At 38.9% G+C, this 15525-nt stretch overlaps 1 protein-coding gene across 1 annotated transcript in view; it reads left to right on the top strand.

Moving 5' to 3' along the window:
* Positions 1–7552, top strand: part of NCAPG2 (non-SMC condensin II complex subunit G2) — a 52209-nt gene extending 44657 nt beyond the window's left edge. Inside the window, exons 26-28 of the mRNA XM_074831709.1 lie at positions 1034–1131; positions 1546–1648; positions 7329–7552. Of these exons, the coding sequence (XP_074687810.1) occupies positions 1034–1131; positions 1546–1648; positions 7329–7380 (253 nt within the window). The 3' untranslated portion in view covers positions 7381–7552. The remainder of the gene's footprint in view (positions 1–1033; positions 1132–1545; positions 1649–7328) is intronic.
* The last annotated feature ends 7973 nt before the right edge of the window (positions 7553–15525 follow it).

Below are 15525 nucleotides of genomic sequence, written 5' to 3'. Positions count from 1 at the left end.
AGGTTATTGTAACATCTACTGCTCTCAGTTTCCTCTTTAGTTCTTCACAGAACATTTAGTTTTGTGCTCTGAGGAGTATGAGGATTACAGATCTTGTCCATTTCCTGCTTTATCCCTCTTGTTCTTTTATTTTTCTCTGTGTTTGAAAATTGCTGTTGAGTTAAATTTGTTATTTTTACCATAAAAACTATAATGAGCAATTAGTGGTTTCATTCTGTAGTATTGCCTTATTCCATACTGCAGTTTAGTTTGGTTGCTGGACCTCTTCCTTGCCTCCCTTGTTTCATTCTTTTTGACTTGATACATGTCCCAAAACACCTCTACAGTTTCCTGGTAATACTATCATCTTTTGCTAAAAGTGAATCTCTTGAGACACATATTGAGCTAGTATTTATCTCAGACTTTGCAATGAACAGTTGTTTTGATTCTGTTAGTCCGTCCATACTTTCAACATCTAAAATGTAGTTTGGAAGTGTTTCGGGGCTATATTTAGTTGTAAACGTTCTTCACTGTTTTGTAATTAGAAACCCATCTATTTGAATTTTTAAAAGATAAGCATTTTAGACCAAAGTGTTAATTAAACTCCAGTTTCTAATCAGGCTAGAAGTAGTAATAGTTTTAAGGGCATGAGTAATTACTAACAAACTATAGGAGTCATAGAATGTTGGGGTTTTTTAAACTTCTGTAGACATTTTAGTTAGAAATTTCACTACAGTTCATGAGAGTTAAATTCCACAAGTAGTGTTTTTCATGGATTGACTTTCTCAGAATAGTCCACGAGCTCTTTCTTAACAGCTACTGATTCTGTGTACAAACTTTTTTATTTTCTTCCCAAGCAGTTTACCATTCTGCTAACTCAGATATTCTCAGTTCCAGAAGCAGCATGTAGTCTTCAATTACCCAATAACCACTGCTTTGTCCTGCATGGTATCTTTGAAGCTATGGTGGCTGGGTAGCATAGTCACAAACTTCTTCAGCTCTGTTTTGAAAGAAACATGATGTATAACGTATTTTTGCTTTGTTTTTTCGTTAGGTCATTCTTAAATGAATTAATGGAATGCATTCTCTCGGAAGAAATTGAAGGGATTTTTAGTCTAACAGCTACTCTCTCCATTGTGATTATAATTAAAGGTCAGTCAAACCATTTTTGTCCTTTTTTTTTTTTCTTTCCTTCCTTTTTTATGTGCTACATTTTGAAAGCTGAGTTCTTATACAATTCAACAGGCACTTTTCTTCATCCTGTTAAGTTACCATTTTTCTACAGAATTTAAGATTATATCATCTGTAAATTATGTTGTTAAGCTTTGGATTTTCAATCTTTGTGTAGTGAGTTTAAAAACACAACTGTCTGCTAACTCATAGGGTTCATCTCTGTATTCTGATTTGCTGAAATACACAGTAATTAATCCAGGACAGTGAAAATCTAATATCTAATCTTTCATTAAACAATCTTTTGTTAAAAAATATACTATGAAAATACGCAGGGGTTTTTTTGATAAATCATTATTTTTGTCCAACTTTTCATCATAATCTTGTTTCAAATAGGTAGGCACAGAACTTCACTTCTAAAGGATATTGCACCTGCCATTCAGAGGAAACTGATAACATGCAAGGATGCTGCCACACAAGAATCTAGCAGCACTGAAAGGTAAATGTGCTGTGCGACATGAACACTAACCCCTCCTATACCCTCTCTGCAATAATTGGCTGTGTTTTGTACTTACATAATGCAGTTAGAGTGTTCTGATTGATTGCAAGGTTTAAAATAGTGGGTAAAAAAAAAATGTGAGGTATCGAGCCCAGCCCAGTATTAAATTTCCTGCCCATATGTTTGCTGTGATTGCAATCTTTACATATTTACAGAATCACAGAATCATCTAGGTTGGAAAAGACCTTGAAGATCATCCGGTCCAACCATTAACCTAACACTGACAGTTCTCAACTACACCATATCACTCAGCGCTATGTTGACTCTACTCTTAAACACCTCCAGGGATGGGGACTCCACCACCTCCCTGGGCAGCCCATTCCAACACCTAACAACCCGTTCTGTAAAGAAATGCTTCCTAATATCCAGTCTAAACCTTCCCTGGTGCAACTTGAGGCCATTACCTCTTGTCCTGTCACTTGTAACTTGGTTAAAGAGACTCATCCCCAGCTCTCTGCAACCTCCTTTCAGGTAGTTGTAGAGGGCGATGAGGTCTCCCCTCAGCCTCCTCTTCTCCAGACTAAACACCCCCAGTTCCCTCAGCCGCTCCTCATACGACATGTGCTCCAGACCCTTCACCAGCTTCACTGCCCTTCTCTGGACACGCTCCAGTAATTCAATGTCCTTTTTGTAGTGAGGGGCCCAAAACTGAACACAGTAATCGAGGTGCGGCCTCACCAGTGCCGAGTACAGGGGTAAGATCACTTCCCTGTCCCTGCTGGCCACGCTATTTCTGATACAAGCCAGGATGCCATTGGCCTTCTTGGCCACCTGGGCATGCTCCTGGTTGATATTTAGCCGGCTGTCAATCAACACCCCCAGGTCCCTCTCTGACTGGCAGCTCTCCAGCCACTCCTCCCCAAGCCTGTAGTGCTGCTGGGGTTTGTTGTGGCCCAAGGGCAGCACCCGGCATTTGGCCTTATTGAAACTCAGGGCAGGGGACGTTTTTTCCATTTAATTTGAATGTGTTATGACCTGGTCCAGTATATTGCAGGATTCATTTCTGAAAAACAGTTCTGGTAGCAGCAGGTGTAGAACAAAGCAAGTACTCTGAATTCATTATTTCTTATTACTAGGTTTTTCTCCCACGTTTTGCTATTAAGCATATGAATCCATACCTATGCAGATGGTAGAAATTTAACTGAATATAACAATGACTTTAAGATCTTTCCACAGGTGATTTTATTTTGCTCTTTTTTGGGATTTAGGTGTCATATCTGGTTGACTTTCAGATCTTTTGGGATAAGTATCTTGAAAGTGATTGACTACATTGTATTTGCAATCATTTATTTCAGACCTGCCTAAGATAGACAACCATGATGAATGCTTTAGCCTTAAGTGTCTCTAACTTGCTTAAGTCTAAAAATTTGTTAACATTTGATTTCAGCCTAGTTATTGAACTGCCCTTGGGGTTAGAAAACATGCAAAGTAGACATTAAAAAGCACAAACATAGAATATGAAGAAAACAGACTATGGTTATGGACATTTATCCAAAAATACTGAGAAAGGTTAGTAATGCATCACAGTGGCCTGAACATTGAGGCCTTTGCAGTCTCTAATTCTTCAATGGGTGTAGAGTAGACAGACTTTAAATTAAAAACCAAACCAAAACAAACCCACTTCACTTTACTCAAGAGTTTCTTGCATGGCCCTTCAGACCTAAGCACACTTCCACAGCACACTCTTCCTGTGGATCACTAGCTTCAGGCATGTTTTTCTCCATCAGTGTAGTGACTAGACATAGACCTTTGGCACTGTGCTGTGACTGAATTGCTGTCACAAATTTAAAGCCAATACTAAAGTAATGAGATGCTACTGTATGAAAAATAACACAGTTTATCAAGGAGGCCACATGGGCTATATCACTTTCCTGTTATGATACTTTGAATCCTTAGAGTTTGCACTTGAGTTGTATCGAGAAGCCCAACAGCTACACTAAGTGTTCTGGCAGTGGTACAACTTTAGAAGGCTGTACAGTAAATATCCGATTGGAAGTGGTTCAGAAATGCAGAAGGTAAATTGGATTTTTCCAGGGGAAAAAAAACGCCTGATATTCAGGACAATACAATAGAGTAGCTGGGTTGTTGCTATCAAAATATGCATTTATTCATTTAAATCTGCTATTAAATCAGAGCCAAAAGGGTATTATGTTACTATTATTTAAAGAGATAAATAATCTTAAGAACTAGACCAGAAAGTTTTATGGTATATATGAGCCACTTCAGTTATGAGATTTAATTTTAAAAAAAAAAAAAGGGGGGGGGGAGGGAATCAAAACCAGTGCACCCTTCAGTTCCATTTCCTCCCTGCAATGAGCAAACAGAAAACAGAAATTTTGCTGTCAAGATTTTGAGTGGTTTCCACAGAGGGAATTGTGCTTATGTAACATAAAATTGGTAAAGAACCAAAAAATATCTTATTTTAAAAAAATACTTCACTACATAATTGGACTTCTAAAACTCAGAGTGACTCTGCTTCCTGGGTAGATTGTTTTAGTTGCTCGGCTGTGAACAAATTTCTTTTAGTTGGGACCTAGCTTAGAAACAAAGAAAAATAAACAAAGAACTTTTTTTTTTTTTTGGCATGAAATCATTTAATGTTGGGTTGGCAAGTGTTCCACTAGAATATTTTTAAAAATAATAATAATGATCTGGAAAAGAAAGGTGAGCAGCAGAGTATCATGATTCAGTTTACACTTCTTATAATCAAGACAGTAGAAAAGGCTGAGAAATTAAAGCAATTCTTAACATGATTAAATAAATAGGCACATTAAAATGAATAATTGCTGCCACTTGAGTGCACTACTGACTATAAATTTCAGTAAGAACACAGATAATTGCTTTATGAATCTATATGATCATCTCTGCCCAGTGAACAGGGACAAATCAACCTAGAAGATGGGGCAGATGAAGAGCATAAGATGCTACACAGTGTTTTGATTTTGTGATATATGAAAGGCTACCTTTGTGTAATATAAAACTAAGAGATAGTTGCAGATGAAATTAAAAATTATGAATATGAACATGATGATGGGAAGTATTTTTAACAAGAATCAGAATTGCAAAATGATAACAAAATTCAGAAGCTATCACACAGCTTTGCAGAATTTGGGAGGATTCATATTTGTACAGGTCTGTTGGGGACTTTTCCTCTCCAGAAGGTTAAAAGAATTAATGCTGAAAAAATGTTAGGAGGAAGTTCTTCACTGATCATGTTTTGCTTGACTAATTTAAAGTGTGTTTGTGCTTTCTCAGATAGACATAATGTTGGACCGGGCTGGGCCTCTAGTGTTTCTGACGTGCCACGTGTCACGCTCCAGTGCTAGTGTGCTGATGTATAACTAACAGTCTGAAATGTGCCCTGTTCTTTGTAAACTATTTTATCATCCTGCTCTACTTGCCAAACACTAGAATTTTAGTTGTGGTACGCTGCAAGCTAGATCTCTGATCATTACTTTGAGCACAATCTTATAACGCACAGTGCTGCACTGATGCGTGCTAAAATATGTTACTGGTTTTTTAACTCATACTTAATAGTATTATTACTTTTTGCTTCTGAATGCATTATTGCATAATTACTCCTTGAGGGATTATTTTATTTAATACCCAGGTATACCAGGAAACAGTGACATTCTTTAATTTCCCAAGAGACTTGGCATTCTGTGCCAGCATCTTAAATTTAGACTTAGAAGTAATCTATTACATATTAGCAAAGAAAGAAAAAAGTAAAAATACTGTCTTGTGTAGTAATTAAAGTGGTGCCCTTAAACAAGGAATTGTTGCACTGTTTTAGAAGCAAAACTTTTCATTGTAATTTAGTCTTCCCTCTTCAGCTGAGTTAGCAGTTTAAGATGGCCCTGCGGGTCCATTATTTTAAAAATGCTGTTCAGTGCACTTAATAATTCTGGACAACATATTGTATATTGAGAGAATTTCCTCAAGAGTAATGACACATGCGTTAGTTTAGTTTATATAATGCAGATATTTATGCCTAACAAAAAAATGCGAATAAAGCTGTCAATGCAGTGATTTGGAGGCTAGAGAAAAATGTTCCATGCTCTATAAAACCAAATGTGCCATATAATAATACCTTTTACTTAATATTTTGTATTTACTTTAATTAGCATTTTGATATGTGGGCAGTAGAATTTAAATTTAGCTAATGGCTGTGCTGAAAGATATTTCTTTGGTATTATCGTTTAGCTAGCTTCCTAAACTCTATTGCATTCTCATTGCATCTGTAAATAATGATTTTTGAATTGTTTTGTAATATAAATTTGTGTATGATTTGTCTGCCACCTGTCTAAAAGTTCAGTAGAAAGGTACCTGGTAAAACTGACTTAAATGTGTTTGGGGAGGCATACAGTTATTCTGAATGATGGCTCATTGTCCAGTGTGCTGCAGGTACATGGTCCCACATTACAGATCTATCGTTTTATTAGTCTTAAATTGTAACAAAATAAAATTTATACAAAGTAGCATTGTATCTAAAACAACAGTACTTAACCAATTATATTAGTTTTATAGTACATTATAACACTAGCTTATTTTGACAGTTGAGATCCATCATGGCTTAAAGCATCTTGCACTATAAAGAGGAGCATGTGACACCCCCATGGTGGTCTGAATTTGGGGAGCCCTAACATCCAGTATACTGCTATGAAAATGCAGAGGTGCCTCTTGTATTTCAGGTCCTGGTGTCTCATGATGAATGCCCTAACTCATCATGATTAATGACTGACTAACTTTGCCTGTTTGGGGCATCAGTCTAGGAGTATAATAATAAAAATATGGAGAAAAAAATGCTTGAGAAATGCAGGTGACAGAATCTTTTACAAAAGTAATGTGAAGGATGTAGTGGTTAACAGTGAAATAATGTTTTGACAGAAGACCAAAGTACCCACTTTTGTCTTTTGAGGATATTTTAGGGCAGTGTTAGAAGTTGCGTGAGAATGCAACTACGAAGGCTAGAGAGTGACTATGTCAGGGAATGCAGGAAAATAAAAAAGGCCTGCCAAATGGAAATTTCAGAGCTGACCTTTGGGATTGTTTAGGGAGTAATGTGAGACAAAAGAGAGTCAGAAAGGGACTAAGGGCTGTATATGCAGCTCAAGGAGGCTGCTGCTAATAAGAATAAGATAGAAAGCTCAGGCTTGGAAAAAAGTTGCCACAGGTGAGGGCAAAAATGATGAAGACTGAAGAAGGAGGGAGAAAGGAAGAAAGTAAAAGAATGACAAATGGCCTGAATATGAATTATTGGTAAAGGATTTGACTGTTTATGTTTGAAAGAAAAGTAAAAATACTGTGAAGAAAATTAGTAGGTTCTTTAAATAGATGATGAAATATTAGAAAATGTGCTTGAATTGACATAGTAATTTAAACTGGCTTGCTGCAGACTACCCTATAGCTACAGATGATCAGCAGAAAAATGGGAAAGTTGAAAGAAAAAACCTCAGCTATTTCAAAAGTAATTTGTAAAGGCATATATAATACTTAAACTAATATGGAGTAACTGGTCACAGAAATCATGCGGTAGCTGTACTCTGAGAATCAAATACTCAGGATTGATTTAGCATTTAGCATATCTAATCCTGTTATGCACTGGTTTATGCCATTTCAGAATCCTGTATGAATCATCTCTGAAAATTTTGGATGCATTTTTGAATCCTTGACCACGCGGAAGCTTTTGTCATTAAAATTAAAGGAAGGAAGATATATTGTTTTTAAAAAAAGATTATCTTGTAAACTTATTAATAAAGTTTGCTTTCTGTTATTCTGTATATTTAAAGCTGACAAAATGTATAAAAGTGTATATATAAATCATGTAATAGTAAAGATTTTTCAGACAGCTGTAAAAGGTTATTCTATATAAAAATGTCTTATTTTGGGGGGATGTAAAATCAGCATCTTTGCGTTTATAAAACAAATGAAAATTGTATCTTATATTCTTTGAGATTGAGGTGGCACATGACCTCAGTCCCTGGGAAAACTCTAGAGCATATTCCTAGAGGTTATGGAAATGAATTTCATTTTGAGACACGTGAAGGACAAAATGGCAATTGAGAAGAGCCATCATTACTTCATCCGGGCAAACTCTGCCTAACAAACTGATTTACCTCCCTTTTGTGGAAGGAGAGCAGAGAATGTCATCTTTCCTGTCCTTAGCCAGGACTTTTACACAGGCTTACATGGTATCCTTGCAGCCAAACTGAAGAGAGGTGGACTGGATGGGTTGACTTAGAAGGTGTGTGGGAAATTGACTGGATCATCGGTCCTGAAGAATAATGATGCTACAGTGACAGCCGGTTACTAGACATTCCTCAGGGCAGATACTGTTGCCAATATGTTTAACATTTTTATTAAAAGCTTGGGTGGTGGGATGAAATGCAGCCACAGTCTGTTAGCAGATGACAACACTTGGGGAGCAGTGGTGGATACACCAAGGGTTAAGGTTCTCCTGTTCAATGGCATCCTGACAAGCTGGACTTAAGGACCAACCACTCTCATGATGTTCAACAAAGACACGTGCTCTTCTACCCATAATGGACTAAGCCTGTGTACCAACGTAGGCAAGTGCAGAAGGACAAGCTTATTGCTGTCTTCACCTACTGCATGAGGGTTAAGAAAAGACTTTTCTCAGAGGCACATGTGAGGAGAATTTGAGGGCACAGAAACAACTTGCAGCAAAAGGAGTTCTTCTTGGACATAAAAAAACATTTCATTATGACAGTGAATTGAAGCTGAAAATGGAACATGAAGAGGTTGCTCAGAAAGGCTGTGGAACATCCGTTCTTGGAGATGTGCAGAACTTGACTGACAAAGCCCTGACCATCATGTCACAATTTTCAAGTTAGCCCTGCTTGAGCCGGGGATTCAACCAGATTATCTCCTGAGCTTCCTCCCAGCTTTGATATTCATGTGATTCAGTGACAAGTGTACTGGAGGGGAAATGCCCTAGCTATTAAACATATACTTGATCAGTACATAAATTAAATTGTTTTATATTTAGCTATTTTTGTAAATTAATACTAATGATGCAGATAATACAGACATGTAAGCCACTTATTTAATTTTCTTAATGCAGCCAGATGTTCTCCCAAGACTTCTAATAGAATGCTGACTGTAGAATGTTATTTTGCCTTAACTGAGCTATCTGTAAATTAGATGTCTAATCTCCTGTGGTTTAACCCCAACCAGCAACTAAGCACCACACAGCTGCTCACTGACTCCCCCCACCCCTGGTGGGATGGGGTGTATTGGGTTTATGTGGCAAGGTTGTGGTAGCAAGGGACCTACAGGCTTCTGTAAGAGGCTGCCAGAAGCTTCCCCTGTGTCCGACAGAGCCAATGCCAGTTGGCTCCAAGACAGACCCACCATTGGCCAAGGCCGAGCCCATCGGCGATGGTGGTAGCACCTCTGGGATAACGTATTTAAGAAGGGGGGAAAAACCTGCGCAACTCCAGCAGCAGTTGGGAGAGAGAGGAGAGAGAATGTGTGAGAGCAACAACTCTGCAGACACCAAGGTCAGTGAGGAAGGAGGGGGAGGAGGTGCTCCAGGCTCTGGAGCAGAGATTCCCCTGCAGCCCGTGGTGCAGCCCATGGTGAGGCAGGCTGTGCCCCTGCAGCCCTTGGAGGTCCGTGGTGGGGCAGAGATCCACCTGCAGCCTGTGGGGGAGCCCAGGCCGGAGCAGGTGGGTGTGCCCAAAGGATGCTGTGATCCTGTAGGAAGCCCAGGCTGGAGCAGGCTCCTGGCAGGACCTGTGGACCCGTGGAGAGGAGCCCATGATGGAGCAGGTTTGCTGGCAGGACTTGTGACCCCGTGGAAGGGACCCACACTGGAGCAGTTCGTGAAGAACTGCAGCCCATGGGAAGGACTCACGTTGGAGAAGTTTGTGGAGGACTGTCTGCCATGGGTGGGACCCCACACTGGAGCAGGGGAAGAGTGTGAGTAGTCCTTCCCCTGAGGAGAAAGGAGCAGCAGAAAAAACGTGTGATGAACTGACCACAACCCCCATCCCCCTGTGCTGCTGAGGGAGAGGAGGTAGAGAAATTGGGAGCAAAGTTGAGCCTTGGAAGAAGGGGTGGGGAGAAGGTGTTTTTGAAGATTTGGTTTTATTTCTCACTATCCTACTCTGATTTGATTGGTAATAAATTAAACTAATTTCCCCAAGTCGAGTCTGTTTTGCCAGTGACAGTAATTGCTGAGTGATCAATCCCTGTCCTTATCTTGACCCATGAGCCTTATATTTTCTCTCCCCTGTCCAGCTGTGGAGGGGAATGTTAGAGCAACTTTGGTGGGCACCTGGTGTCCAGCAAGGGTCAACCCACCACATGGGGGAAGAAGTGTAAGGGTAAAAGTGAGAAAGAAACTCATGGGTTGAGATAAAAACAGTTTAATAATTAAAAAGAAATAGTATTAATTTTTAAAAAATGGAAGAAAACGAGAAAAGAAATAACAGAGAGGAAAATAAAACCCAAGGAAGACAAGTGATGCAAATGAAAGTTGCTCACTGATGCCCAGCCAGTCCCTTAGCAGCAGCCCCCCTGCCAACCTACCCCCAGTTTTATTGCTGAGCATGATGTCATACGGTATGGGATGTCCCTTTGGTCAGTTGGGGTCAGATGTCCCGTCTGTGTCCCCTCCCAACCTCTTGCCCACCCCCAGCCTCCTTGCTGGTGAGGCAGCGTCAGGAGCAGAAAAGGCCTTGATGCTGTGTAAGCACTGCTCATCGATAGCTAAAACATCCCTGTGCTATCATCAACACTGTTTTCAGCACAAATCCAAAACACAGCCCCATACAAGCTACTGTGAAGAACTTTATCACAGCCAAAATGAGTACAGCTCATGGTGATATATTTTTGTCTGTTTTAGAAAATTGAACAGGAGTCCCCGAAAACGATTCAGCCACAAACTAAAAGCATTTTATAGTGACCAGCTTAGATCTGGATATCTAACAGTTATCTACAATTAAGTGAGATGATTCTCACTATGTGTCTATGCAAATGGCTTACTGAGGTCTCCAATGTTGCTGAGCGGCGCTGAAACGGAAATTAACAAATTTAGCCAAATTAAGACAGACTCCTCATTCTTGATTAAGATTTGTGCATAGTGCTGTACCTCCAGCTATCTAAACAGCCATCTGCTGTGCTGTTTTTCTTTCTGTGGTAAGAGACTGTAAGATTTTTTTCTAGTATCTGCTCTATCAAGTGCAATGAACTACCTTCATCCTGCTTTACATCAAGTTCATACTTGACCTTAGTGCATAAAACTTCCCTAATGGATAAAAGCTTATTTAGCTTGAATCGTGATATTTAAAAGCAATCAAATCCTTAATAAACAACTGTCAGGCTTTGCAACAGGAAAGTCACTATGTGTATGGATTCATGAATTCTGGGAGATTTACCTTTATTCCCAACAGTAGCCTCACCAAAAAGACTAATGCTGCCACAGCAGGTATCTGTAGATCTGCCAACTGTTTATCTATCAACCTTTATAAAAACTGTGTTCTTTGGCCTTCAGCCTTCTACATCTGCTAACAGGCAGTTGTTCCAGTAATGACCTTTTAAATCTTCTGATTATACAAATTACTTAATGAATATGTAAATCACAGTTTCTTTCTTCTGCTTCTCAGTCTTTCAGTATTTGCTCATATTATGAGATTAGAAGAGAATCCAGATTTACTGCCTGTTTGTCCTCAGTGCATAATATTGCTTTTTCAGTTTTCACTTTTCATGGAATACTTGTTACAGATATAACATCCCTGAGCCCGAAAAAAGTAAAGGTAATACCAACATCAGAAATATGCAGATTTCTTCTGAAGAACTCCAAGGTGATATTGCTGGGAAGGGTAAGAAAATGTAAAGATAAACCTTTGTCCTCCTGGTGGCTGGTACTCAAGTGGTTCTCAAGAGTGTTGAAATTGTTTTGCGTTAGTCGTGCAGCTGGTGTATAGATTTCAGCTCAATTTTTAGTCCAGCTCTACTGTAACTGCTCTGACAGATGAAAAAACATTGGCTTTCTGCAACACAAATAATGATGTTAGCATTCCTTGAGCCAAGGTCTCTCAGTGCTTTCTCCTTGGGTTTTTGTGGCAAGTTTCACAAAAATATCATGAGTTCTAGGTTTTACTTGCTGTTCTCATTGCAAGTCTTGCCAAAATGTTAAATCCTTACATTTTCCTTCTGTTTCAAAGATATAAATAAACAGTATGTTCCTTAAGCTGAGTTATCTTTTGGAAATCTGTAAACCAGATTTGTTTCGTCTTATCAATTGAAAGTGCTGTCGAAGTGCTACTGGGGGACAGGGCTTGGTCTTTGGGTTTTGTTATGGAATAATCTTGGTCTTCAGTCAGCTGCACTATCCTAACTGTCTGTCTGAGAACCTCCCATAATTTTAAGACAAACCCTTTGAGATATGTTCAGCTTTTTCAAGAAGTTGAACTTGACTTTGATTAATAAAATTTCTTGAAATATGAACAAGATGACACCATTCTAAGATACTCCTTTGAGCAACTTGCATTGGCAGTCACTGTTAGAGTACAGCTGCCTGAAGAATACATTTTCTACTCACAGTGGTACATGTAAGTGGCATGCCTATAGCTCTCCCCTTCATGCATATATATTCAGTATATATATTACTGAAGAAAGCATTAGCTTTAAACTATTCGCAGTAATTGTCTGTGTTTTAACTTTATTTGTAGGGGCTTGGTCCCTTTTTTGATGACAATGTTAATTTGCTCTGTTGTTTGGCTGGGAAACAAAGTCCAGCAGTCTTCCATCTATCACAGCTTCAAATTATGAGCTAAAGAAAAGCCAGGAGAAGCTCTCAAGCTTCTTCTGTAGCAAATAAATGTCTTCAGGTACAGAGCCAAGCACACAGACTTTCAGATTTGCCAAGAAAAAAAAATTCCACCTTGCACCTGCTGTTTACTCTCATGATGGCTGCAACTTACTTTGCACTTAAACTCACATGTGCTGCTGCTGTCAAGTGCTCTGAGGTCTTCTAACTTACGGAAGGAAATCAGAGACTAATTTTGATAGAATCTTTCACCTCACTTGATAAATGCTTAGTGCAGAATACTTAGGATAATGCCTGCAATGTGAAATCACGAGACACACCAGCTGCCTTGTACTAGTATTTGCTGACCTGCTCCAGTGTCTCGTGAACCAAGACCACTGTACAGTGCCCTGCCATGCCTGGGCTAGGAGTACCTACAGCGGTGGCTGCCCATTTCAGACGGAAGAGCGTGGCTTAAGTACTTACATCTTGACAATTAGCTGGTCAAGGGCAGCTTTCACACGCAGCTGCAAAACTTTCCACAGGCAGCCAGCAGCCCTTCAGTTTGATTAAGCCATTGCAAATAGGCACAAATCTTGCCTAATCTACTTCAGATAAGACTTCTTAGTCCTGGGCTCTGTGTCGCTGTATTGCTGCTTGTCTGAGCAGGACCCTAAGCACAGCCCTAGGCTTCAAAAAGCTACAAAATTGTAGGTTTAATTTACTCAGCAATTATTGGGACTGCGTTAGATTGTTCGGCATAGATGTGTCCTTAGTCTTCTCTAATAACAGTGGGTCATTTGCCTCTGTCCAGTTCCACATCATGGTTCTAGAAAAGCTGCAGAAATGATATGCATTAGTGCTGAGGAAACTTTAGCAGTGGAAATTCACTTTCTATCTGTTAGCATTTTTTGAAAACAGTATTGTGGTAGGAGTTCTGTTACTATTATTTTCTTACTGCTTATGACTCTAGGAAGTAGAAGCTGTTACCAACCTTTTTCTCCTGTATCTTTTTTTTTTTAACCATAGGAACACCTTGTTTTCAGCAAAACAACTTGGTTCTCAAACACATAACTTTACACTTACTTATTTCATGGTGCTTATATTACTTCAGACTTCACATTACTAAATTTTTCCTATGTAAAATTCTGGTCCTTTGTTTGATGTTGCTGTCAACTTCGTTCCAGTTTCAAATATATGTTCAAATTTCATTAGTTTATGCTTATTTTTTGTGCTGTCACTAATGAAAATATTAAATAAGGTGCCATTCCAAAACATCATTAGTAATTCCTTTTCAGCTAATCTATTTCCCTCTTCCGTTCAATTAGTTCCTTACCCATCTTACTATTCCTATAATAATCCCTGTCTTTGGTTAATAATTTTTTTATATGCTGCAGTAACAGATGCTTTGCTGTAAAGCCTTAGATTTTAAGTAGGTATATTTTATCAGTTCTTGATGGAAAGGTACGTGAATCCTGTGCATCCATATGCCAACATCAAAGGAGATACAGGATAGAGCCAGCCCAGACTCCTTTTGGGTCTTTGTAATGTGTAATGACACATGCTTCCTGCCTTTTGGGGTAATTATTAAACACTTATATAAACAGTTTGTGCTAGCTCAACTTTCATGTAAATAAAGAATATTGATTTGGCATTTTTCTTCTTTTGTTTCTTAATGTAGCAATCCTTACTTATCAGTTGCCTGAAATGGTACCCGAGTACCGATTTAATAGCAAGAAATGTAGCTTTGTGCACTGACCTTCCTGAAAACTTACCATGATTATTAAAAAAGGCAAGTATTAGCAACTTTATTTTCTCAGAATAACATTTAAAGGAAAAATACAGCATCTGTAAGAGGCTACAAATCCAATTAGCCAAATCCAAGAGAGTACTTAAAAAAAAAACCACGCCCCCCAAAAAAGGTGAATCTAGTTCCTGCTCTAGGCTATTTAATGACAGCATCACTGAAGCTCTCCCACCACTGCACTGAAGGAAAAGCTCCTTGTACTGAGGGAGCTCATTTTGCTGGTCACAATGGCAAAAGCAGTGCCTTTTCTTACACTCGTCTAAGATTGGACACTACTAATACACAGTATAAAGGAAAAGATTTTACTCTCACTATTTTTTCAGTTCCACACAAAGAGAAGTTCTAAGGCTTTTTCTTTATTTAAAAGTGGTCCTTTATTAAAAGTGACCATCCTTCATGACAAAAATAGTCACTTTTCTCTCATCCTGTCCCGAGTCCCTCTTGTGAACCACTACTCTCGATCTGCAGGATGGCTGTTTTCATGTGGACCAAAATAAAATACTTGTTTTACAGGGAAAGCTGTTTCTATCAAGTGCCTTAGCCAGTCACTGGGCTTAGCAGATGAATTTGCCCATGTACAAGAGCTGCTTGGGGAATGCACAGTCTGATGACCACAACAGCCTACCTTCTTCAGATGTTTCAATCTACACTGGACTCCAACTATTCAAACTCAAAAATATTCAAACTCAAGGACAGTAGCAAAAATGTCTGAGACTTATACTGCATGGTGTACTATACATCTGTGACCTAAGAATCTGATTTTTAAATGAAAAAAATTAAAGGTGTGGTTACTAACTTTCAGAGTGTATCAGATTATTACTTTTGTTTTACTTTTTCAGATGTCTGCTATTGTCAGAATTTAAAAAGTTAAGGTTATGTTAAGACTGAAAAAGAAGAAACGTAAAACTAGTCCATCTGCAATGAAATTGAGAACTGTTTGATGCAAGAAAATGAGATCAAGGGATCTGATTACAGCCTCCTGATTCCCTGATTTGATCTACACTGGAATCAACAGCAATATTTGGCTCCTGAGCCATCCATCACAGGTCAGCCAGCCCCTGGGGAATTCTTATCTTCCCAGTTAAGATCATAGAGCCTTAAACTGCCTGAGCAGCACACAGAGAGCAGGGAATCTAGCTTGCAGTTTTTAATTTATCAGTGTATCATGATCCATTGATTGAATGCTTAAAAGCAGACTTGTTTCAATGTGATCTAATATTAGAAAGCACTCTG

This window comes from Strix aluco, chromosome 1, assembly GCF_031877795.1.
Source record: "Strix aluco isolate bStrAlu1 chromosome 1, bStrAlu1.hap1, whole genome shotgun sequence".
NCBI classification, from domain to species: Eukaryota; Metazoa; Chordata; class Aves; order Strigiformes; family Strigidae; genus Strix; species Strix aluco.
This window is presented reverse-complemented; position numbering and strand designations above follow the sequence as displayed.